The sequence below is a fragment of the Notechis scutatus genome, chromosome 12, assembly GCF_049901735.1.
Source record: "Notechis scutatus isolate UNSWTSFEM ecotype Mainland chromosome 12, rNotScu1.2, whole genome shotgun sequence".
Taxonomy (NCBI): Eukaryota; Metazoa; Chordata; class Lepidosauria; order Squamata; family Elapidae; genus Notechis; species Notechis scutatus.
Window position 1 is genome coordinate 93,944 of NC_142020.1, and position 25,423 is coordinate 119,366.

The 25,423-nt window shown below is 42.5% G+C and overlaps 2 protein-coding genes and 1 long non-coding RNA gene across 8 annotated transcripts in view; 1 reads left to right on the plus strand and 2 right to left on the minus strand.

Annotated features, from left to right (window-relative positions):
- MSLN (mesothelin) overlaps positions 1–10,190 on the plus strand; it is a 48,793-nt gene extending 38,603 nt beyond the window's left edge. For 2 of the 5 annotated variants that reach the window (XM_026683569.2, XM_087973055.1), the window contains 2 exons: positions 480–654; positions 10,035–10,190. In XM_026683569.2, coding sequence (XP_026539354.1) covers positions 480–654; positions 10,035–10,048 — 189 coding nt within the window. In that variant the 3' untranslated portion in view covers positions 10,049–10,190. Of the gene's footprint in view, positions 1–479; positions 655–1,555; positions 1,666–5,247; positions 5,353–10,034 lie in introns of those variants that run through there. The other 3 variants (XM_087973053.1, XM_087973054.1, XM_087973052.1) reach the window with 2 other exon arrangements.
- Positions 1,405–2,991, minus strand: LOC148129628 (uncharacterized). Its single transcript, XR_015750838.1, has 2 exons — positions 2,870–2,991; positions 1,405–1,703 (listed from the first exon to the last, which is right to left on the minus strand). It is a non-coding gene; the product is annotated as an uncharacterized LOC148129628 (long non-coding RNA).
- Positions 10,191–10,568: 378 nt separating the features above from the next.
- Positions 10,569–25,423, minus strand: part of LOC113422553 (uncharacterized) — a 66,849-nt gene continuing 51,994 nt past the window's right edge. For both annotated transcript variants that reach the window (XM_087973041.1, XM_087973042.1), the window contains 3 exons: positions 23,579–25,247; positions 11,079–13,839; positions 10,569–10,868 (listed from right to left, as the gene is read on the minus strand). In XM_087973041.1, the coding sequence (XP_087829167.1) occupies positions 13,757–13,839; positions 23,579–25,247 (1,752 nt within the window). In that variant the 3' untranslated portion in view covers positions 10,569–10,868; positions 11,079–13,756. The remainder of the gene's footprint in view (positions 10,869–11,078; positions 13,840–23,578; positions 25,248–25,423) is intronic.

The window sequence follows — 25,423 nt, forward strand, 5'->3', positions numbered from 1 at the left end:
AGAGGTCAATCTCACCTCACCTCATCTTCACCTGCTCACTCCACACACTCCAGCTGCTTTCCCTTTTCGAAGCTGAGGGTATGGGCGGGAGACGTGTGCCACCTTGTCTGCCTATGGGTATTGTCTGAAAAGGCCAAGATGGGACTCAACTAGCCAGCTGGGTGCAGCCAAATAATGACCTGGGAAAGGGGAATAGATACCTGTAGGTGAGTCTGTGCTGATTGGTTCCTCTCCCTCTGGGAGCAGGCTGGGAGAATTGGGCATTTCTCCTCTCAGGGTTACAATCATTGTGGGGTGAAATGTGGGAAAATCAGAAGCATTTCTGCTCACTTTCAGTGACTTCAACCAAGGGCAATGTTCACTTCACCCCTTCCCTGAAGCAAGTCAAACGTATCTCTTATATGCGGGGGGTGGTGGTGGTTGGGAAAGCAGCAAAGTGAAGATTGCTCCTGATTGGTTTTGTTCTATTTATTCTGTAGGAATTAACCCCTGAAAATGTAAAAGGCCTGCTGGGCACAAATCTAAACAACCTGAGGGACAATCAGAATGTGCCACTTGTACGAGAGTGGATCCAGAAGCAGAAGCAATCTGATCTGAACAGCCTTGGTTTGGGACTCCAAGGTGGCCTTCCCGAAGGGTTTATTATTCTTAAAAGTAAGACCATGCATGCCACTGCTTTGAGATTAATAGCATAGAAGGAAGATACTGGATATCAGGGAGGAACAAAAGGAAAACACCTTCTGGTGGCAGGGGGTGGTGCACATTTTTATGCAGGTGTTCATTCTGCTTTTGTATGCTACGCTTCTGGTAAGATGACTTCTGGTAAGATGACAGGATAGCTGCAAGTTTCACATTAGTGTTAACTAGCTCATGGAAGGTGGAAAGGGAAACAGCAGAGAGATAAAAGTGAAACTGTGTGGAATTGAGGTGGGTATGTTAGTTTAGGGGTAATCATTCCACTTCCAGGAATCTTGGAACTTAAGCTTTATGTTGCTTCTTTTCTTCTCGGGGCCCATTGACACCACCAATTGTGTGGTGCCAATTGTTTTCCTCCAGGTCATATCTGCCCAGCCATTCTCCTGCCCTTGCTATCAATTTGATTCTTTTTCTGAAACTCTCCTGCTCCTAAAGACAATAATGTGGGGTTCCAGGTAAGATTTCTGCTAGACTTTTCTATCAAGGCTCAGGTCTGTCAGCAGCAGGGAGAAGTGTTAGCAGAATGTGTTGATACTCTGGAGACTCTGTCTATATCCTTTCCAATCAAGGTGCTGCTTCAAGCATAGCTGAAACTTTATTCTTAATAAGCATGGAGAAGGAAAAGGACGTCAAATCACAGGGCAGGAAGGGAGCTCAGAAATATTCTAGTCCAACCACTTGATCAAGACAGGAGTAGTTCTACCATCCTGGTCAAATGGCTGCCCATATAGTTTTGAAAATCTCCAGTTATCCAGTTACCCAGAAGACAAGTTGTTCCATTGGTTAATTGTCCTCACTTTCAGAAAATTTCTCCTGACTTCTAGATGGGTTCTCTCTTCCTCCTTTCTTCTCCTTTTAGGTTGGATCTCTCTTTAATAAGTTTCCACTCATTACTTCTTGTCCTGCCTTCAAGTGCTTTGTAGAATAAATCATTCACCTCTTCTCTGACAACCACTCAAGCAATGAAAGACAGTTATCATGTCCCTCCGATCCTTGTCTTCAATAGGCTAGATATACCGTATTTGCCGGCGTATAAGACGACTTTTTTGCCCTGAAAAACATGCCTCCAAGTGGGGGGGTTGTCTTATACGCCGGGAGGACTCCGACTCCCACTTCGAGCTTGAGTTGCAGCCGGGAGGGAGGCTGGGGAGCGGGGTGTGTGTGTGTGTGTGTGTGCGCGCGCGGCTGTAGGTTAAGGATGGGGGAGTCCCCGGGTGGGTTATCAGGTTTTACGGTGCTTCCAACATGTGCGAACGGTGGGAGAGCGGAGAAGAGAGCGAGCGAGCGCCCGCTGTGTGAAATCCTGCCGTCAAAGCAACACTGGGGGAGGCAGGGTATAAATTTACCAGGTTAATGTAGCAATGGTGATTAATGCCCAGAACATTGTTTGCGGGTATTGGGGTGTGTGTGTGTGTGTGGTGGTGGTGAGGAGAGGTTGTCCTTTGAATGCGGAAAAGTAGGTGTGACCTTGTGTAGGAAAATAAAGAGATCCTTTTTAGCGTGTTTGGCTTCTTTGCCTCCCCTCGTTCGTTTTGACGTGGAGATAATGGCCTTCGGGCGGGAGGGGAAGAAAACGGTAGCTGGATCATTTCAAATTTCACTTACTCTCCTGCCTCACTTCAATATGTCTGAGCGACTCCAGATACTGGAAGACTTTTTGAATGAAAGTGTTACCTCCATTTTTTTTTTTTAAAGAGGGCCACTTGGGGAAAAAAAAAGATTCTAAGGAATTCCTTGTTTCTTGATTAAAGAGAAGGCATTGAATATACTGTTCCTTGGCAGCCTTTTCAGTGTCCGGGTTTTTGGTTGTGTGTGTGTGAGAGAGAGAGAGAGAGAGAGAGATCAGCTGTATTGAGAAGAGAACGTTTCCTGTGTTCTCATTTTATTTACAACATATTTTACGCTTAATGGTAAGCAATGAAAAATATTTTTAAAACTCATTTCTAAACTCCATAGCTATTTGCATATTCTTGGTTCAAAATTGGATTAGCTCATTTCAAAATTGTCCAAAGCAGAAAAGTGCGTCAAAAAAAAAAAAAGTGCAAAAGTGGAAGGTGTGTGGAAGAGGGGGTAGTCTTATACGGCGAGTATATAACAAACTCTATATTTTGAGTGGAAATGTTGGGGGTCGTCTTATACGCCCAGTCGTCTTATACGCCGGCAAATACGGTACTTAAATCCCTCAAATGTTCATCAGCTCAAGTTTAGCTTCCAAACCCTTATCTTTGGTGTTCTACAATACTACACTGCTCAAAAAAATAAAGGGAACACAAAAATAAGACATCCTAGATCTGAATGAATGAAATATTCTTATGAAATACTTTATTACATAGTTGAATGTGCTGACAACAAAATCACACAAAAATTATCAATGGAAATCAAATTTAGCAACCCACGGAGGTCTGGATTTGGAGTTACACTCAAAATTAAAGTGGGAAAAAAACACTACAGGCTGATCCAACTTTGATGTAATGTCCTTAAAACAAGTCAAAATGAGGCTCAGTAATGTGTGTGGCCTCCATGTACCTATATGACCTCCCTACAACGCCTGGACATGCTCCTGATGAGGTGGCGGATGGTCTCCTGAGGGATAGCCTCCCACACCTGGACTAAAGCATCCCCCAACTCCTGGACAGTCTGTGGTGCAACGTGGCGTTGGTGGATGGAGCGAGACATGATGTCCCAGATGTGCTCAATTGGATTCAGGTCTGGGGTACGGGCGGGCCAGTCCATAGCATCAATGCCTTCATCTTGCAGGAACTGCTGACACACTCCAGCCACATGAGGTCTAGCATTGTCGTGCATTAGGAGGAACCCAGGGCCAACCGCACCAGCATATGGTCTCACAAGGGGTCTGAGGATCTCATCTTGGTACCTAATGGCAGTCAGACTACCTCTGGCGAGCACATGGAGGGCTGTGCGGCCCCCTAAAGAAATGCCACCCCACACCATTACTGACCCACTGCCAAACCGGTCATGCTGGAGGATGTTGCAGGCAGCAGAACATTCTCCACAGCGTCTCCAGACCCTGTCACGTCTGTCACATGTGCTCAGTGTGAACCTGCTTTCATCTGTGAAGAGCACAGGGCGCCAGTGGCAAATTTGCCAATCTTGGTGTTCTCTGGCAAATGTCAAATGTCCTGCACAGTGTTGGGCTGTAAGCACAACCCCTACCTGTGGATGTTGGCCCTCATACCACCCTCATGGAGTCTGTTTCTTTATTTTTTTGAGCAGTGTACATTTGATTTTGGGGGGGGCAGCTGTAATACATTCCTGACTCATATTTAACTGGTGGTCCACTACCCATGTTTCCCCAAAAATAAGAGCCTGCCTTGTATTTTTTTTGCCACCAAAAAAGGCACCAAGTCTTATTTTCAGGGGGCATCATCCACTGACTAACCCCACTTGCATGTGTTGCCCCCGGCCTCCTTTTCGTGGTCAGAGGCCTTCAGGAACTTCTGCTGCTGCGGCCAGCAAGGCTTTTCTGAAGGATCAATCCAGAGCTTTGTTATCAGCTCCTGAGGCCTTCAGGAAAGTCTTGCCAGACTTGCTGCAGAAGAAATGGCAGATGTTGGGATGTGCAAGGCCTGGTTACAACTGTCCAAAGGGAAGTAATAGGGCAGCTCCATTCCCCCCCACCCCCCTAGCTTAATTTTTGCCCATGCACTGTGGAGTGGGCGGGTTCTTAATTAGGGCTTATTTTGGGGGTAGGGCTTATATTGGGCACACGTGTAAAAAACAAGCTAAGACTTTTTTTCAGGGTAAGTTGTATTTTCAGGGAAACTCCATCCATGCAAGTGGAGGGTGCATGAATGCATCACTTGCACAAATGGAGCCATGTGTGCGTGCATGTGTACGCCTGCCACTCACATACCACTGCCGCCCACACTGGGTTAAACTGCCAAGTTGGAAATGTTGAGGACCGCTCCACTAAGACACCTAGATCTCTCTCACAGTTACTACTATAGAGCCAAGTTGCCACCTATTCTGTACCAACACATTTGATTTTTCCAGACTATCTGCAGAACCTTAATTTCCTCACCACCAAACTGCATCTTGTTGAATGCTCAAATCTGTCAAAATTCTTGAGTCTGTTTTCCAAAGTGTTAGCAATTCCCAACAATTTCTGTCATCTGCAAATTTGACGAGTTTCCCTTCTATTATTATGAAAATGCTGAAGACTATCGGGCCCAAGACAAAACATTGGGATACCCCCTGCATACTTCCCTCCATGTAGGGTGTAGCTTCATTAAAGCCTACACACTGAGTCCAATTGGTCAGCCAATTATGAATCCATCCGGTGATGGAATTCTCTATCTCACATTTTTTTATCTTATCAAGAAGTAGACTATGGGTCCAATACTTTACTGAAGTCCAAGTACAGACACACAGCATTTCACTTGTCTATGACTTTAGTCACTTTTTCAAAAAAGAATATATGGCTTGTCTGGCATAATCTGTTTTTAACAAACCCATGCTGGTTTCTAGTAATCTAGTAACCTTGTTCATTTCTAGGTACTCACAAATTCTCTGCTTGATTATCTTTTTCAGAATTTTGACAGTTATTGATTTCAATCTGATTGGCCTATAATTTCCTGGATCCATTGTTTTCCTTTTTGAAGATTTGAACCACATCAACTGTTTTCCAATCCTCTGGTAATTCCCTTGTGCTACAGGAGCTCTGAAAGATTACACTCAGTGGCTCCGAGATAACGTCTGTCAGCTCCTTCAGAACCCTGGGATGGAAACCATCTGGTCCAGGGTAGATAGGTTGGGCTATTTCTTCCTTTTGTGTAAAAACAGATGCAAAGAAGGAATTAAGCAGTCCTGCTTTCTCTCTGCTGCCGGTCACCTTCATGCCCTCTGCTGCCATTAGTGGACTTACTGTTTCCTTGACTTCCTTCTTGTGCCTTACATATTAAAAGAATGACTTTGTTATAGAGGGATCTTGGAGTCTTAGTGGACAACCAGTTAAATAGGAGACAGCCGTGTGCAGCAGCAGCCAAAAAAGCCAATACAATCCTAAGTTGTATTAACAAAGAAATACAATCAAGATCAAGGGAGGTACTAATACCACTCTATAAAGCCTTTATATGACCACACCTAGAGTACTGCATCCAGTTTTGGTCACCACACTATAAAAAAAGATGTTGAGACTCTAGAAAAAGTACAGAGAAGAGCAACCAGGATGATGAGGGGACTGGAGACTAAAACATATGAAGAACGGTTACAGGAACTGGGCTTGGCTAGTCTAGTAAAGAGAAGGACCAGGGGAGACATGATAGCAGTCTTCCAATATTTGAGGGGCTGCCACAGAGAGGAGGGGGTCAAGCTATTTTCTAAAGCGCCTGTAGGCCAGACAAGGAATAATGGATGGAAACTGATCAAGGAGAGATTCAACCTGGAAATAAGGAGAAACTTTCTGACAATGAGAACAATCAACCAATGGAACAGCTTGCCCTTGGAAGTTGTGGGAGCACCATCACTTGAGACTTTCAAGAAGAGATTGGACTGCCATTTGTCAGAAATGGTGTAGGGTCTCCTCTTGGGCAGGAGGTTGGACTAGATGACCTATAAGGTCCCTTCCAACTCTGTTATTTTTGGCATTAATTGCAAACTTAGCTTATTCAGGACTTTAGCTTTCCCGACTCCCTCTTTGCAGATTTGGGCTATTTGTTGGTATTCTGTTTTAATTATGTGCCTCTCTTTCCATTTTTTATATTTGACCTTTTTGTCCATTAATTTGTCAGAGAGCTCTTTGTGCAATCATGGTGGTCTTGTGTAGTTTTCCCTCCCCCCCTCAAACTCTGTTTCAAGTGGGAGATTGAACAGATTCCTGACCAACTTACCTTTGTCATCCAAAAGGTAGAACAGGGAACTAGAGCATCAGCTATTCTAGTCCTAACATAGAAGAAATGATAGAGAGGGATGAAGTTGCAGGAACTTTGGGTGAGAATGACCATGTCACATTGGAATTCAATTGACACATGCAATAGAACATAATCAAACCAGTGTCTTACTTTGAAAAGGCTGATTTCAACAAAATTAGAAAGAGCTTTGGGAAGGATTCCACAGGTGAAAATTTTAAGGAGGAAAACAAAGAAGCCTGGGAAACTGAAAAATTTGATTATAAAAGCCCAGGCCAACACAATACTACAGAAAAAGAAATCCAAAAAGAAACCAGCATGGTTGTGCAAAGAACTTTATGATAAACTGAAAGACAAAAAGTTATCCTGATATATACTAAAATGGAAAGAGGGACACATAACTAAGGCAGAATACCAGCATATAGCCTAAATCTGCAAGGATGAAGTCAGGAAAGCTAAGGCTCAGAATGAACTAAGGCTGGCAACAAATGTCAAAATAACAATAAAAAAGTTTCTTTCAACATGTAAAAAAACAAGAAAAAAGTCAAGAAAACAATATTTTCATTAATGGGAAAAGATGGCAAGGAAGTGATGGGGAGTAGGGAGGAAGCAGAGCTGCTTAATTTTTCACGCAAAAAGAAAAAATAGCCCAACCTACCAGAAAAAGACAAGACTGGAATAAATTAAAATAAGCAAGAAAATGGTAAGAGAACCCCTGTCCATCTGGAGGTTCAAATCACCAGGACCAGATGGATTATGCTCTTGGAAACATTGAACCGTATCTTTCAAAGATCCCGGAACACCAACCAGAGGACTGGAAAAGAGCTGATGTGATTTTCATCTTCAAAAAAAGGAAGAACTAGATCCAGGGAACTACCGATCACTCAGTCTGACATCAATAACTGGGAAGATCCTGGAAAATTAAGCAACAGATCTGTGAACACCTAGAACAGGAGTCAGCAACCTTAAACACTCAAAGATCCATTTGGACCCGTTTCCCACAGAAAACACCGGGAGCCACAAAACCTGGGTGGACGTGGCCAACTCAACATCACTCCCACCTAGTCACATGTCCCCCCAGCCACACCTATCCAGGTTTTGTGGGTCCCTGATTTTTGTGGGAAATGGGTCTCTCTCTCTCTCTCCCTCTCTCCCATTTGTTTTTCTTGGTCCCCTCCCTCTTCCTTTTTCTTTCTCTCCCCTGTCTCATTTGTATTCCTCTCTTGCCCTCTCTCCCTCCAGTTCTCTCTTATTTCTGTCTCCCTCTCCCTGTCTCCCTTCTCTCTCTCTCATTTGTTTCTTTTTCCTCTCATTTCTCTCCCTCCATCATTCTCATTTCTTTTTCTGAAAGGAAAAAATGGGGGAGAGGGAGAGAAATGAGAAAACATTTCTCTCCCTCTCCCCCATTTTTCCTTTCATTCTCTCCCATCATTTTCTCATCTTTTTTTCTCCCCATTTCTCTCATTTCTCATTTCTCTCCCTCTCCCTCTCCTTCTCTCCCATATCTTTTTCCTCTCATTCTCTCCCTCCATCATTTTCTAATTTCTCCTTTTCTTTTTCTCCTTTTCTCTCTCCCTTCTCTCCATCTATCTGTATCTCTCTCCCCCCTCTCCCTATCTTCCTCCCTCTATTTCTCTCTCTCTCTCTGTGTATCTCTGTATCTCTCTCTCTGTCTCTGTCTCTGCATCTCTTCTCTCTCTTTTGGAAAGCCAAGGCTGGGCCAAGCTGGTGAGCTCTCCTTGGGGCTCTTCGCTACTCCTTTTCTTTCTTCTTGGCAACTTTTTGGAAATCCGGGCTGACTGAAGAACGAGTGCAAGCCGAGGTGGAGGCTTCCCTTCAGGTGACACTCCTCCCCTCTCACGACCCCCTGTGGTGGGGCTAGGAGGGTGCACACGAGTGGGGAGACCCTCCTCAAATGAACGGCCTGGCTCGGCCAGATGGATTCATAACTGGATGACAAATTGCAATCAACATGTAATCCTGAATAGACATGGAGGTCTACATGGAGGAAAATAAGCAACGAGGTACCCCAAGGTTCTGTCACTACTCTTCAATATGTTCACAAACAATTTAGATGAGAAAACAGAAGGGGAACTCATCAAATTTGCAGATGACACCAAGCTGGCAGGAATAGCCAATACCCCAGAAGAAAAGCTCAAGATCCAGAAGAATCTCCACAGACATTAACACTGGGCTCTAGCTAACAAAATGAAATTCAATGGTGAGAAAAAATATAGTTTTTCACTTAGACAATGAAAAAACGAATAAAATAGATGGAGCCTGGCTCAATACCGGTAACAGTGAGAGGAATCTTGGTGTCCCAGGAGCCAGCAGTGTGTGGCAACAGTCAAAAAAGCCAAAAGAACTTCAGGCTGCATTAACACAAGAATAGAACCAAGGTCACCTGAAGTATTTGTACCACCTTATAATGCTTTAGTAGGACTACACTTGGAATGCTGCATCCAGTTTTGATCACCACAATATAAAAAAGATATTGAGACTCTGGAAAGAATGCAGAGAAGTGCAACAGGAGCAGGGCGACAGGATAGCAGTGTTCCAATATTTTGAGGTGCTACCACAAAGAAGGAGGGGGTGTGTGTCAACCTATTCTCCAAAGCACCAGAAGGCAGGACAAGAAGCAACAGATGGAAACTAGTCAAGGAGAGATGCAACCTGGAACTAAGGAGAAATTTCCTGACAGGGAGAACAATTAACAGAGAGCAGCTTTATTCCAGAAATTGTGGGTGCTCCATTGCTGGAGGTTTTGTAAGAAGAGATTGGACAGCAGATTGCTTGAACAGGGAATTGGACTAGAAGACCTCCTAGGTCCCTTCCAACTCTGTTATTCTGTTATTCCTTCCAACAAGAATTCCTTCTGTGATATTCAAGGGAAAATGTATCCTTATAGTGGATGTTTAATGCCAAACTCCCAACCGGAAAGCCAGGTTTATTCAAATCTACTTCATGGATCCTCAAGGTAGTGTAGCATGGGTATACTTTCCAATGATGGAATTCGATATAAGATAGTTGAATTATTGGAGAAATTATTATGACAATGAAAGTCAATAGTCAAGAGTTTTCTTATTTTTTTGGTCCAAATGTCCATTTCAGTCCAGAGAATAATTTCAGCAAGGTATTGTATCATAGGTATGGCCCAAGTGTTGATAGCTTTGATTTATTTTTAGCACTTTTCTCACTCTTTGGATATATTCTTTACTAATCACAATATTAACTTGTCCATGCTTGATGTTATCCAACAGTAAAATGCCCAGGTATTTGTAGGCTTCACCCCATTCGCTCCTGGGGATTTGGCCACTCAGCATCTCAATTCCATTATTGTTCATGAGTTTACCATGCTTTATTGCTACTGTAGCCCATTTCTCTAGGCTAATTTCCAGAGCTGTACTAAAAATTCATACAGTATTTGTCAATGACCAGATTTTTATTTCTGATATGATTTGTTTCTGCAAGGGCATAAGAAATAAGGCTGATGAGCGCTGAATGTGCACCTTCTGCTACGTGACCGTTTGGCTTCTTGTTTCAACCGGGCACCACCTATTCGAGTTCATCTCTGCAAGTGAAGAGCTACTTGTGCAAACAAAAGTGAATAAATCTATTGTTTGAGGATGTTTGATCCTACTTTTTTTAATCTCCAAAATAGAAGCACACACTCACAGATGCCGTTTTGGAGGGTTAACTTTATGAGGAGAAAATGGAGACATCTACACAATAAATTCTTATTGTAAATTTACCTAGACAGAGGTAAACAAGAAAGAGACAGCCTTAGCTACTATTACCCTTAACTCCCACCTAGGGCATCCTAGGGCAGGGGGCTACTAATAGGCATTTAGCTATTTGGAAGTGGGGCACGGAAATGGTGGGTGAGCATGTGTGTACGCTCTCCATTTGGCAGTGCGCATGCACATGTGTGCGTGTGTACGCTCTCCAAATGCAGCTGCATGCACATGTGTGCGTGCATGCCACTTGCGCAGACCCATCCCCTCCCCCCACCCCCAGCTGGCCCGCAAAGCCAGAAAGATTGAGGAGCTCTGTCCTAGGGTTACCAGGCATCTGAACAAGCAAAGGAGGATGTGGACAGTTGGAAAGAAAGACAAATGGAGGGAAAGGATACACTAAGTATTGAACTTTCTTGGCAACAATGACAAAAATTATTTAGGTCTTCATAGATATATATGATATTGCTTTTCCAGTATCTGAATTTGGTTTTTCTCTATCACAATATTTTTCCAACCAGTTTTTGTTTTCAAGAACATACACTAGGGATAATGCAGAATTGACAATAACCTGCTTTCCAAATCTTCACATAGAAATGTATGAGTCGTGTGATCTACAGACTCTGCTGATCATAGAGTTGAAGGGGATGGGTTGAAGCTGAGTGCCAGAATCAGGAAATATTAAACAATTTAAATCTGTTAGGGAAAGAAAGGAGGGAAAGAAATACCAAGCAATACACAAAAGCTGGATTGGCTACTGTTGTGAAAACAGTCCAACCACCTTCAACAAACAAAACAGTTGCAGATGGGTCTGGAACTTGCCAGGCAGGCTAACAGATGGGATGGGGTGGGGTAGCTGGAAGGGACCTTGGAAGTCTTCTAGTCCAGCCCACTGTTCAAGCAGGAGATCCTATGCCATTTCAGATAAGTGACTGTCTAGTTTCTTCTTTAAAACCTGCAGAGATGAAGCATCCACAACTTCTGAGGGCAAGCCGTTCCACTGGTTAATTGTCCTTGCTGTTAGGAAGTTTCTCTTTAATTCCAGGTTGCTTCTCTCTTTGTCCTGCCCTCTGGGGCTTTGGAGAATAATTTTACACCCCCCCTTGCCCCCTTGGCAGCCCCTCAAATAATGGAATACAGCCACCATGTCACCCATACTCCTTTTCTCTAGACTAGCCATAGCCAAATCCTGCAGCTATTCTTCATATATTTAGGTCTCCAGACCTTTAATTATCTTAGCTGCTGTTCTCTTAACTTGAGATAGAGAAAGAGAGACTGAGTCATACAAATTAAGATTAATAGTTAACCATGAATAGATATGTTTTACTCTGACAAAGGTGTCATGCAAATACAGTCATTACTCTTTGAGACACTCTTCATGTAGAAATTCCCTTGGCACTAATCTCATTTCCATTGGCTCTCTGAAGTGGCCCTCTATCATTTCTCTTGGGACAGCCTCATCAATACAAAGGACATTTGATCAACCTAGAAGCTCTAACAAATCATTCCAGCAAATAGGGAAGTATAAACTTTAAATCCAATCACCAATATAAAGATTAATATAACATATAAGTCACAAGTGTGAATGATTTAGGAAGAGGGAAATCTGGGAGCCTAGCAGCCAGTAAAGTGAGATTAAATGGTTTACTATATTCATTTCAGAACATATATCCTAATGTGCTTTCAGTTACCTCTGGACTAAATTACTCAAGTGAAATCCCATAAATGCACAGCTTCCAGGTGCATAACTAAAGCCATCTGATTGGCAGATTTTTGTGAGAAAATGCTATTTCAGTATATGGAATTTGTGGGAAACACCCATTCCTGCCTCCCCTCACTCCCAATCCATTTCATGTTAACCAAACTTCGTTTTCATGAGGATCAGATCCTTCCTGTGATGCACAATCAAATGCACAATCTTTGGGGATGCAGAAGGGAGTATCTGAGCATGCATTTGGACTTTGAGTGACAGACACATTAGGGACTCTACTTAAGATGAGTGGGCAGGGCCAGAATACGGCTAAATGATTTAAAAAGTAAGCTTATTGAAATGAAAATAATTGAATCTATCTTATACAACTATTCCCTATATATTTAAGAACATTTCTTTTCTCTTGCCAAAACATACAATTTATCAAAACCTGAATAGGGCAGGCAGTTCCAGGGCTGTGCAGTCTGCAGCCGTGATTTAACTAAACTCTAATTACTTAATTGCAAGATGAAAAGTTCTATTTAAATTCTTCTGTGATGATGCAAAATTCAGAGGATACGAATGATTGCTTCCAGATCAATTTGAGAAAAATAACTGGTTTGAAATTTGAAGCTAGTAAATGGCAAGGGACATCCGAGGAGATATCATCAGAGCACTAAAAGCCAGAGAATTGTGGTGTCAAATAATCCCAGCCCTCAAATACTTGGGCAATCTTCTTTCCCGCATATACCTTATGAAACAGCAGGACCACAGCTGGCTGTGACATAACATTCTGCTGAGAGGCTAAGCATTTTCTCAACATGGACAAACCAGAAGTGTTCATAAAAGAGATAAAGCAAACAACCTCAGAATCAAATACTGGACTAGAGATGTGCATTTGCTTAGATCTTTGGCAGTACAGATACTCTTTGATTTAGTTCATTTAGTGACCATTCAAAGGTACAACAGCACTGAAAAAAGTAACTTATGACAATTTTTCACACTTATCTTTGTAGCACCCCCAGGAACATGTGATCCAAATTCAGGTGCTTGGCAACTGGTTCATGCTTATGACCGTTGCTGTGTCCAGGATCATGGGATCCCCTTCTGACAAGCAAAGTCAATGGGGAAACCAGATTCATTTAACAACCAGGTTACTAACTTATCAACTGCAGTGATTCACTTAACAATTATGGCAACAAAGATCATAAAATGGGGCAAAATTCACTTAACAAATGTCTCACTTAACAACAGAGATTTTGGGCTCAATTGTGGCCATGTCAAGGACCACCTGCAATTATTGAAGCCGGTCTCCAACGCAGGATACAGTCAGTTGGTACATCTAGAAAATCCATCTGAATCAATAGTCCTTTTCTTCTTTTTGCTGGGAATCAAATAGTTTTGCTGCTGCTGCTAAACTCCAGGTGCCAAGACAGATGCTGAAAAAATAAATTTCAAGTTGCTTCCACTCAGAACTGAGAAACTCCAGTGGAAAGGTAGCATCTCCATGCATTGGAAATATGACCATGTTATGTTCAACTAATATAACCAATTAGGGCACAGGAAAGGGACAATAAATGCAGTTTCATCTTCAAGCAATAATGGTGCAATGATTTTCTATATAAAGTTTGACACCTGTCCACTTAGACATAGTCTACGTAGCGCTGATATCTTTCCAAGAGTCCATATGGCTTTTGCAGTAGAATTTTGAAAGTATTACGGATACCATCACCAATAATTGTTAAGGTGGGGTTGAGATAACCATATTTTTAGAGAAACTTCTGAATTGGGATTCCAATGGTGAGAGACACTGCCAGAACTGTCCAACTGAGTAATGTGTTTAAAGCTGATGCTGCATGGAGAAAATAAAGAGGAATCAAGATCTGTTCCTTGCATTTTAAGGGACTTAAGCTCTTTTAAGACTATTACTCAATACAAGCTCAGATTCAAGAACAATGGTTAGATCATGTTCACAGTACAAATAATATAAAAAGTTACTGTGGCTGGATTCATAGATCATGTGGAGTCATTATGTGGTTTGCTTCTTTGGGTTTAATGCAATAGATGAACTGATCGTTGAAGTTTGCAGCTCATTGTTTATGGATAAGCATGATGTCTGAAGTCATCCAAACATAATTTATCAACAAATTATAATTAACATCTGTGGTTTAGTGCAATGAACCAGGCAGCATTATGGCTATGATTAGCTAAATCCATGCCTGGCATCTTGGCTTTTAAAGCAATAGCATGTCTTACCCCCTCTCAGTTTTAACCAAGATGAAGGTCTTGTCCCAAAAAAGTGAGGGAGAAGTAGATCCATAGTCATGCCTCCTCCTGTATATTTTCTCAGTTATTTCTTGATATCCCATTACAACCTAATCTTCTATATGTAAGCTCATATCACTTTCAGTGATCTGGAGGTTCTTCATATTTCTCCTTATAGAAGGGTGAAATGAAATTACAGATAAAGATTTATATAACAGAAAGTATTGTTATAACTTAATGGATGTTTGTTTGCATTTCAGAATCCAAAGTTGTTCTTTAAGCAGCCACCTGAGCACAGTTGGGTTTGCAAACAAGTAGACAACATGGCTGTCCTTGAACTCTCTCTGTTCTGGGTGTTCAGATGAGTTTCACTTGAATGGAAATGAACATGAGAGCTGGTGATAAAAAAATCTAGCCACCATCTCCAAATCAAAAACAGAAGGAAAGAGAACAGGAGGAAAAATCACTTTAGAACTTTGTCTATATAAACCAGAGTTTCTCAACCTTGGTCATTCTAAGATGTGTGGACTTCATCTCCCAGATTTCTCTAGCCAGTGTGGTTGAGAAGCCCTGATATAGAGGCTTCTTACTTGAAAGTAATATGCTTGCTGGAATTCTTCTTTTGTGAGCAGTTAATAATTCTTTAGGATTAACTGTTTTAGTCTAAATTGTTACAGGAGAAATCTGATACTAAAGATAAATTCTTCTTCAAACTGAGCACTTGATAGCACAAGATATGTTATCTATGCTTCAATATGGAAGTATTATAATCTTTGGGATTTAAAAAAAAAACATTCTAGCCTACATCTCTAATACTCCCTGTTGATCTTTCATTGAAACCCTAATTAGATCTAATCTGATTTAGTTTAGGTTTATGAGATTGGTCAACCACTCCTGGTCCTCGGCAGATAGTTCCCACAGCCAATTCAGAGTTACAGCCCCAAACTATGGGAGGGGCAGAGAACTGACTGAAGAATTGTATTTGCCTTCCGACTGTATGGAGGAGGAAGAAAGTACAGGGCAGTCCCAGAAGGCATATATCAGTGGTGGCTAAACTTTTTGGGCTCCTGTGCCAAAAATTGCTCGCGCATGCACACTTGCGTGCTAGCACCCAGAAGGCAATGCGTGCGCCCCCCCAAGGATCCTGCGCGTGCATGCGCAATTCCCCCCACCCACCCGCACTGTACCTCCCAGCTGATTTTTGGCCTGTTTGCTTTTTCGGCCTTCCAGAAACTCGAGGGAAGCCTCTGCAGCCTTTGGAGGCCAAAAAATAGGCCCGTTTCATCACTTCCGGTATTTCCAGAAATACAGGAAGTGACAAAACAAACCTGGTTTTTGGCCTCCAAAGACTGCAGAGGCTTGAGCTTCTGGGAGGCCAAAAATCAGGTGGGAGGCACACACGTGTGATGAGGTAAGTTTGCCTGGGGCTCACGTGCCCGCACAAATGGCTCTGCGTGCCACCTGTGGCATACGTGCCATAGGTTTGCCATCACGCATATATCTTCATTGCTATCCATTCTCAAGGCCTCACATGAGCTCAGCCACAAGAAGGCAATGTGAACAATGAACAAGCTTTTCTACTTACCTGCATGTCAAGAGGCACCTGCCAACACTGAAATGTCTCTTTGGCCATTTGCCTCCAGGGTCTCCTCTGCAAATCTTGGAGGTGTAAGAAGTAGAGTAATATGAATCCATTTTGTATATGTATGTGTGTTTCAAAAGGCAGCTTCAGTACTTTTCCAGAGGAAATAGCCATAACCACTTACTGTCAGTTGGTAGCCTGGAAAGTACTGATAAGAAATGGGTGTTCCTATCTGTGAACCAAGCCATCGTATGATGGGGTGGGGGCTAGGGTATAAGTATGTTGAGTAAACTATGCTCGAGGTTCCATCCTGCTGCCTTGGATGTGAACCCGCTTCTGCAGAACCGAATAAATCAACTCGTGTTTGAAGATCCGTGTCGTGTCTTGTGTTTCGTGTGAATCGCAATCTCACAATTGGCGAGCCAGCCAGGAGCCTTCACGGCGACCCTCGGGGTCTCGGGGACCGGTGAGTAGTGGCCACTCTATCTCCCTTTGTGAGATAAACCCTCCCCGACTCTCGAGAGGTTCCAGGAGGCTCCTCGAACCAGAAAACCTAGAGAGACGCACGAACGGACTTCACCGGGTGTGAGAGAAAAGACGGTACCGAGAATAGCCAGAGTGGTCTGGGACCACGGAGAAACCTGAGTTGGGGACGCCCACACATCCGCAAACCTGAGAGAGGTCTTCTGAGTGATCAGGTAATACTGTTCCTTTTTAAAGTGTTTCGGTAGGAATAAGAGTGAGGGATCCTTAAATTCTCAACGAAGCTGAGAGTCCAGCGCTTGCTGGAGGATAGGTCAGGGAAGACAAAATGGGAAAAGGACAGAGTAAGGAGTTGAGGGAAGACTTAGAGGCTAACGTAGGAGAGACAGACAAAGAAGGCAGAAAACCTATTCCGGTGGATTCGCCGTTGGGACAACTGCTACAACAATGGTTTTCCCCGAATCTGAAACATTATACCCGGAATCTTGAAAAGAAGCACATGATTTATTTGTGCAAATACAGGTGGCCGAAATATCCCCTAATTGATCCTAAATTTCCATATCATTGGTCTCCGGAGGGAGAGACCAGTATATATTGGATGAATCAATTGAAAGATTATATATTGGCTCATAAACAGAATGCTGAAATTCCATATATTGAGGTGTGGTACCATGTAAATTTTGAAGGACCCAGCCCGCCACCGGCTGATCAATTTGTGTCCAAAACCAAAAATCCGGAATCGGACGATGAATTCTATCGTCCACCACCTCGGTATGTTCCTCCAGATCCCAGCAGGTAATTGCTGCTGCAGCAAACATCCCGATTCCTCCCTCCCCTCCACCTGCGCCTCATGCGCCTTTGCGGAGAGAATTTAGGGATCTGGAAAGGAACGTGCAAAATCTTCCTTTTCCACCAGCGCAGCCGGTACAGGCTTACCCTTTGCGAGAAGTACCGAATGGTCTAAATGCTTTGGGGCAACCTGTGGCTATGTACGCTATTCAGCCTATGAGGCCAGGGGAATTGAGAGAACTTAAACAGTCACTTCCCCAACTTCATGAGGATCCACAGAAAGTATCAAAGGAATTGGAATTGTTTTTGGGGCCGAATGATTACACCTATGAAGAAATAATGTACATACTTGGTCATTTATTTAGTAGGGAAGAAAGAGATTTGATCAGACAGGGAGCAATAGAATATTGGCGAGTATTGCAATTGGGAAATGCACAAGCAGTTGCTGGAGACGTCAAGTTTCCCTTGGCACCTCCCAATTGGAATATTCAAGATGCAAACGATAGACAGAATATGAGAGATTTGAAAACAATGGTAATTGAGGGAATCAAAATTGCTGTCCCACAAGGACGCAATTTGACAAAAGCTTTTGAAATTTCACAAGGGAAAGATGAATCTCCTGGGGACTATTGTGCCCGGTTGAGACAAAGTTTGGAGAAATATTCGGGCGTTGACCCAAACTCACCTGCATTTGAATCTATGTTGAAAATGCAGTTTGTGGCTGGGGCATGGCCGGATATTCAGAAGAAAATTCAGAAAATTGAAAATTGGGGAGGACAAGGAATTACAGATTTAATTCGGAATGCCCAACAGACATTTGTGAATAGAGAAGTGACAAAGACAAGACAGAAATCCCAAATGATGTTAGCAGCAGTACAAACAGCTGCTCAGAATGAAGTGAAGAAATCCATGGGAGAAGGTTTTAGAGGAAGGGGTAGGGGATTTGTGCCCAGAGGAAGACCCTTCAGAGGTAGAGGAACTGGTCTAGGTAGAGGAGGTGTGGATCGTACTTGTTTCAAGTGTGGCAAGGAAGGACACTTTGCGCGCGAGTGTCAGAGCAGCCGCCCTGAAAGAAGTTACGCTCTATACGAAGACTAAGGAGGTTCCGGCTCCTTTAAGGAGACCCGTGGGGAGCCATTGGTAAATATAAAAGTGGGTCCAGACCGTCAGGAAATGACTTTCCTGATAGATACAGGGGCTAGTCGTACGTCTGTATGCGAGCCTGTAAGCAAGAGAATGGAAGGAAAAGAAACTATTTTAGTCACGGGAGTGAGTGGAAGGCAAAATAGAGTGAGAGTTCTGGAAGGAGTGGAAATGAGCATGGATGAGATAGAGGTTTGTAGTAAAGTGTTGTATATCCCAGATGCAGGGGTGAATCTGTTGGGAAGAGACTTGATGCCAGTGTTTGGATTTCAGTTATGTAATACAGAAGGCGTGAGAATGTGTGTGCTGACAGCTGAAGATGAGGAAAAGATAGAAGATGAAGTTTGGGCTGAAGGAGCCAAAGTAGGAAGAATGAAAATCCAACCCATTAAGATACAGGTGCAGCCTGGAATTGTGAAGAGTTGGACTCCACAGTATTCCATGAGTCAGAGAGGGAGAAAGGGATTGAAACCGGTAATAGATCTCCTGGAACCGACTATGTCTCCATTCAATTCCCCGATATTGGCTGTTTTGAAGAAAGATGGAAAGTATAGAATGGTGGTGGATTTGAGAATTATCAATAGCATAGTTGTGCCACGTTTCCTGTGGTTCCTGATCCGTACACTATCTTGGGGCGTATTCCGCCCAAAGATAAATGGTTTACGGTGATAGATCTGAAGGACGCCTTTTGGGCGTGCCCGTTAGAAGAAGGGAGTAGAGACTTGTTTGCCTTTGAATGGGATGATCCAGAGACAGGAAGAAAGCAACAGTTAAGATGGACTGTGCTGCCTCAAGGCTACACAGAAAGTCCCCTGTTGTTTGGACAAGCTCTGGAAGAAAAGTTACAGACATTTCCAAGGGAACCAGGGGTGAGTTTGATTCAGTATGTGGATGATTTGTTGCTATCAGGAGAGAAAGAAATAAAAGTTAGAGAGAGTTCAGTAGCTTTGCTGAATTGGTTGAAGGAACAAGGATTGAAGGTGTCAAGAGAAAAGATTCAGTTTGTAGAAAAGAAAGTGAAATATTTGGGACATTATATCCAACAGGGAGTGAGGTCATTGGATCCAGAACGAGTGAAAGGGATAATGAGTCTAGCTCCTCCTAGGAATAGGACTGAAGTGAGAAAAGCTTTAGGATTGGTGGGATATTGTAGAGCATGGATAGATCAATATGCGGTGTTGGCTCAGTTTTTGAATCAGAAACTGAGAGGCAAAGAAGAGCAAATTAGAAGGGGTCAGAAGGGGATAAGCAGAAATTGGAAGAAATCAAGAGGGCGTTGGCCACTGCTCCGGTATTGGCTTTGCCTAACTTGAAGCTTCCTTTTCACTTGTATGTTTCTGCAAGATCAGGAGTTGCAGTAGGGGTGCTTGCTCAGAAAAGGGGGGGGCGTTATCAGCCCATTGCCTTTTTGAGCAAAACGTTAGAACCAGTTGTGAGGGGATGGCCTGTTTGTGTACAAGCAGTTGCAGCCACAGCAGTGTTGGTTGTTGAAAGCAGAAAATTGACCTTTGGGGGAGCACTTGTGGTGCATTCCCCACATCAAGTGACATCAGTCTTGAGTCAGTTGGCATCCACTTGGATGACAGAGGGAAGGATTTTGAAATATGAAACTATTTTGAGAACTAGTCCAAATGTAGTCATAGGGACAGACAAGAATTTGAATCCAGCTGAGTTTTTGGAGGGATCAAGGAAGGAGTGGGAAGTAGAAAATCATGATTGCCTATTACAAGTAGATTTAATGACAAAAGTCAGAGAAGACTTGGAAGAAACTCCTTTAGAAGAAGGTGAAAGATGGTTTGTTGATGGATCTAGTAGAGAGTGGTGTAAGAAGGTCAGGATATGCCATAGTAACTGGAGAAGGAGAGGTCATTGAGAAAGGGCCTTTGTCAACAAACTGGTCAGCACAAAAATGCGAACTGTTTGCATTAAAAAGGGCTTTAGAATTGGCAGAGGGAATAGATGTGACTATATGGACAGATTCTAAATATACTTGGGGAGTGGTCCATACATTTGGGAAAATTTGGCAAGAAAGGGGGTTCATTAAATCAGATGGGAAACAAATTGAGCAGTTGCAATTGGTCGAAGAAGTACTCGCTAGTCTACAGTTGCCACACAGACTAGCCATAGTACATGTGAATACACATCAAAAAGGGGATAGTCCAGAAGTTGTTGGGAACCGATGGGCAGATAAGTGGGCAAAGGAGGCAGCAGGAGAGTTGATATTGCAAATGGTGTCTATTCCTTTGCTGGAAGAAGAGCCACATGAGGAATGGAAACCAGATGAGAATGATAGAAAGAAATTAGAGAAAGAGGGATGTGAAGAAACTGAGAAAGGATGGTTTACATCTAAGGGAATACCAGTTTTATCGGGACCCCAAATGAGGAATCTGATGCAGTATTTACATGAGGGAAGTCATTGGTACAAGCATTGGTACAAGCCATAAAACCACATTATTGGAGTTTAGATATGTGGACAATAGCGCACTCCATTTGTTGGAAATGTTTGATATGTTTGAAAGTAAATAAAAGTGCATCCAAAAAGACAGATAGAGGAGGACGGCCATTAGCAGCCTGGCCGTTCCAGAAGATACAGATTGATTATACTGAATTGCCACCTAGTGGTGGATGGAAATATTTGTTGGTAGTCAAAGATCATTTGACAGGATGGATGGAAGCCTTTCCTACGAAGCAAGCTACAGCTTCTATGGTGACAAAAATTCTGTTAGAACAAATCATACCTAGATATGGCATGTTTGAAGTAATCAATTCAGATAGAGGTACACATTTTACACAGAAAATTCTCCAAGAAGTAATGAGGGCGATAGGGGTGAAGTGGGATCTGCACACTCCTTGGCATCCTCAATCATCTGGAAAAGTGGAACATGGGAACTTTGAAATTAAGAAACATTTGACAAAACTGCATTTAGAAAATGGACTGCCTTGGACTAAGAATTTGCCTCTGGCTTTATTAAGAATTAGAACTTGTCCTAGGAAGGATGTAGGTGTTTCACCTTTTGAAATGTTAATGGGCCGACCATATCTTACAACCCTTGGGGGACCCATACCAGAATTCAGAGATATGTTTGTGAGAAAATACTTGCAGACACTGTCCAGGTCTTTATTGTCTCTTCACAAACAGGGACTTTTGGCACAGCGACCACCGCTAGTAGGAAGTCAACATCCCTATGAAGCCGGTGATTGGGTGCTTGTGAAGACTTGGAGGACTGAGAAATTGCAACCCAGCTGGGAAGGACCATACCAAGTGCTTCTGACTACTGAGTCTGCTGTCCGGACGAAGGAGAGTGGATGGACTCACTACAGTCGTGTGAAAGCGGCCCCAGAACCTAAGAAGCCTTGGAGAAGTCACCCAGTGGAAGGACAACCTTTGAAACTGACTTTTAAAAGATAAAATCATGTATATGTTTCTGTGTATTTCAACTGTACTTGTGAGTGTTTTTGTCTTACAACAGGTTGAGGAAGCAGAAACTGAACAATCTCGATACGTTCAGAGAGCAGGGGATCTTGGGGAAGATCTCTGGATGGATAATTGCTATATCCAAGACATAAGAGCAACGGCTAAGAGTTTAAATGTTACTGATTGTTGGTTATGTATGCATTTACCTGGGAAAGCTAAAGAAGGAGTGATTTTACATGGGGTACCACTAACACAACAGATGATGGTGCCACGAGGGGAAACAAAAACTGGACCTGTAAAAAGAAAAATGACTAGGAAAGTATTTGTTCATTTAAGAGAAACGGCTTTAAAAGGAATATTACTGGAGGACCATTTCTTGGAGATTGGGAAAAGTGTAACAAGACATTGGAAATGCCTAAAACATGTCTTAATCATAGTATAAGTACCAGTTATAAATGTAAGAATGAATATATGCCAAAGTATAAATATTATTGTCAGATGTGTGCTTACTTTGAGAACATGCCCTGGGCTATGGAAAACAATAGATGGATGCTGTGTGGAAAACATGCTTATAGAGAAATACCAAAACTATGGTCAGGTGCTTGCACCATAGGTTTTGTATTACCTGTAATATACAAATTAGATAAATTGCCAAATACACGAATTAGAAATAAAAGAGAGTTAGATTCTGGAATACATCATAGATCCTGGTATGAGGGTACGGCCAGAGCTTTAATAGCCCCACTTGGAATTATCGAGATATTACCAGACTAAATAATTTTACAGTTGCTATGTTTAATGACACAATTAGAACAATTAAGATGATTAATGAGGAATTATCTGAGGTAAGACAAGTAGGTTTGCAAAACAGATTCGCTTTAGATATTGTGTTAGCTGCTAAAGGGGGAGTGTGTGCCTTAGTTCGTTCACATTGTTGCACCTATATACATAATTATGAACCAAACATCACTAGAACTGTAAAAGATATGGAAGAAAGAGTGAAAGAGTATCAGAAACAATGGGATGAATCTGGAATAGCAGATTCATTGTGGGATGCATTATGGTCTTGGCTGCCAGATGGTAGTTGGTGGAAATCTATTTTGACAACGGTTATAACAATTATAGTAATCTTGATTGCTTTATGTTGTTGTATTCAATGCTTGCCTAATTTGATGCAAATGATGATATCTGCCTGTGATAAGATAAAATTTAGTAAGCCAGAAGAAACAGAAAAATTGTTGTATAATAGAGAGGATGAAACTGCCATTTCGAAAAGAATTGATAAGGACTTAATTGCTTTTGAAACAGTTATGATCCAGAAAAGGGGGGATTGTAAGAAGTAGAGCAATATGAATCCATTTTGTATATGTATGCGTGTTTCAAAAGGCAGCTTCAGTACTTTTCCAGAGGAAATAGCCAAAACCACTTACTGTCAGTTGGTAGCCTGGAAAGTACTGATAAGAAATGGGTGTTCCTATCTGTGAACCAAGCCATCGTATGATGGGGCGGGGGCTAGGGTATAAGTATGTTGAGTAAACTATGCTCGAGGTTCCATCCTGCTGCCTTGGATGTGAACCCGCTTCTGCAGAACCGAATAAATCAACTCGTGTTTGAAGATCCGTGTCGTGTCTTGTGTTTCGTGTGAATCGCAATCTCACAGAGGTGATGTATAGTTAACTTTTAATGAAATTGAATGGTTCTTCATCCAGCTAATATACCCAGAATAATAATGGAAGCCTTATTTTTCAGAGCTATTTCCATAGCTCTAAACACAGCATCTCTGTTGTCCTGAGGAAAATCTATTTACTTTCATCTCAGATCTCATGCCAGAATTACTCAATTTTCTCTACTGAAAAGTTTCACCCTCCTGTACAACAAAGGCAACTTGAGAAATAATTAAACACAAATACATACCACTTAGTGGTTTCACATTAATGTAGCCATTTGGAGTTGGATACGAAGGTGGTTTTGTTGGTAGATCTGCTCTGCTGCTGCTGCTGCTGCTGTTTCTCTGGATAGCTGTAGCCGCCTTTGAGGTTGTTCGATTTGGGGAGGATAGTGGAGGAATAGCTGTCTTGGGAGAGGTTTCTTGGGAATGGAAAGTCATTTTGCTTGATGCAGTTGGCTGTTTGTCTGTAATTGTTATGGGGTTTTTGCTGACCAATGCTGGGTTTGTAGCCAGTGTGTGCTTAGGTGGTGTTGAAAGCCGCTCAGAAGATGTTCTGGTTATACTGGACATGACAGAGGTGAAGTAAGTTCTGGGTGTGCTTGTATTTGCACCAAGAGTGAAGTTTATGACAACAGAGGGTGAGTGAGAAACAGTTACATTGAGACCATCAGTTCCATATCCAACTATAACAGGGCTAGGAAATGCTGGGTCATTGTTTGTGGTGTTGCCATCAGAAGCTACTGTTGTTTCAACAGAAGGGATCGCATTGCTACTTGTTGCATTATAAGGGGAAAGAGTGTCTTTGATGGTATAATTTGAAGTTACTGAAACATTATAAGAAATAGCTCTGGTTTTGAAGATAACAACCGTGGTGGAATCTAAGGGAGTGGTAGTAACAACTGGGGCACTGACTGTCCTACTGTTAGAATCTGTTACAAGTTTACTCAAGACGGTTGCGTTGAGATATCTTGCAGGGCTACGGAATAATGTTCCATCTGAAACAGCTGTGACATTTAAGGAAGTGGTGGGGACAACAGTGACTGAGTCTGTTGGTACAGAAGGAAGGACTGTTCTACTGGCTGTGCTGCTATTGAAATCGGTGGCAATGGTAGAGATGGGAGGGACTGGTGTGCCACCGGTTTCATTGAAAGCAGCAGTGATGTTCAAAGAGGGAACTACAATTTCAGTTGGGACTGAAACAAAGGACTTCGTGGGGACAGAAGGAGCGGCTGTGCTATTACCGGTGACATTGCTAGAATTTATGATATGTTCATTAGAAGTCGTTGCGTTGATCCCTCTTGCAATGAAAGGGGCTGGGATTCCACTTACAGGAAAGTCTGTTCTACTGGTTGTGGTATTGTTGGAATCTATTGTAATTTCAGTGGGGACAAGTGTATTTCTTCTCCCATCCATAGTATCAGCTCTAACGCTGGAAGAGATATTGGTGGGGAAAGCATCTTTAGGCATTGTATCAGAAAAAGTTGTCTGGGTATTGTTAATGGAAGGAGAGATTTCATTAATCATAAAAGTGATTTTGAAGACAGGAGTTGAATAGGACTCAGTAGCACCTCTAGAAATGAATGGGTTCAAATCCGAGGAGGCAGAACGAGTGCTAGGGGTAGTAACATTGATGTTGCCTGGGCTAGATAAGGTTGATTCCATGATCGGGATAACAGGGGAGGTGGCAGTGAATGCATCATCAGATTTTGTACTAAGAGATATACTTGACACAGTGCTGCCCATAGAAGTGGAGAACACAGACGCCCTGCCTCCAACCAGGCCAATTCCAAGGGAATCCAGTTCAGACTGAAAGTTGTTCTTGATCCACATGGCAACAGAAGGGTGGTTTTCAACTTCTGTCAAGTTGGGCAAATTAACACCAAGCAGATCTTTCACATCCTGGACACGGAGTTTCTGCAATAGAGTTGCAATACCTTTGCTGATTCAGGAAGTAGCATCACAGCCAGCTTTTCTGTTAATGATTATTTCTTTCCCCAAATATTCTACATTCCTTTTATCCAAAAAGCATTATAAATACAGCTCTCATTTACATAATACACTTGTGAAATTTCAAACACTTTTAACAGCCT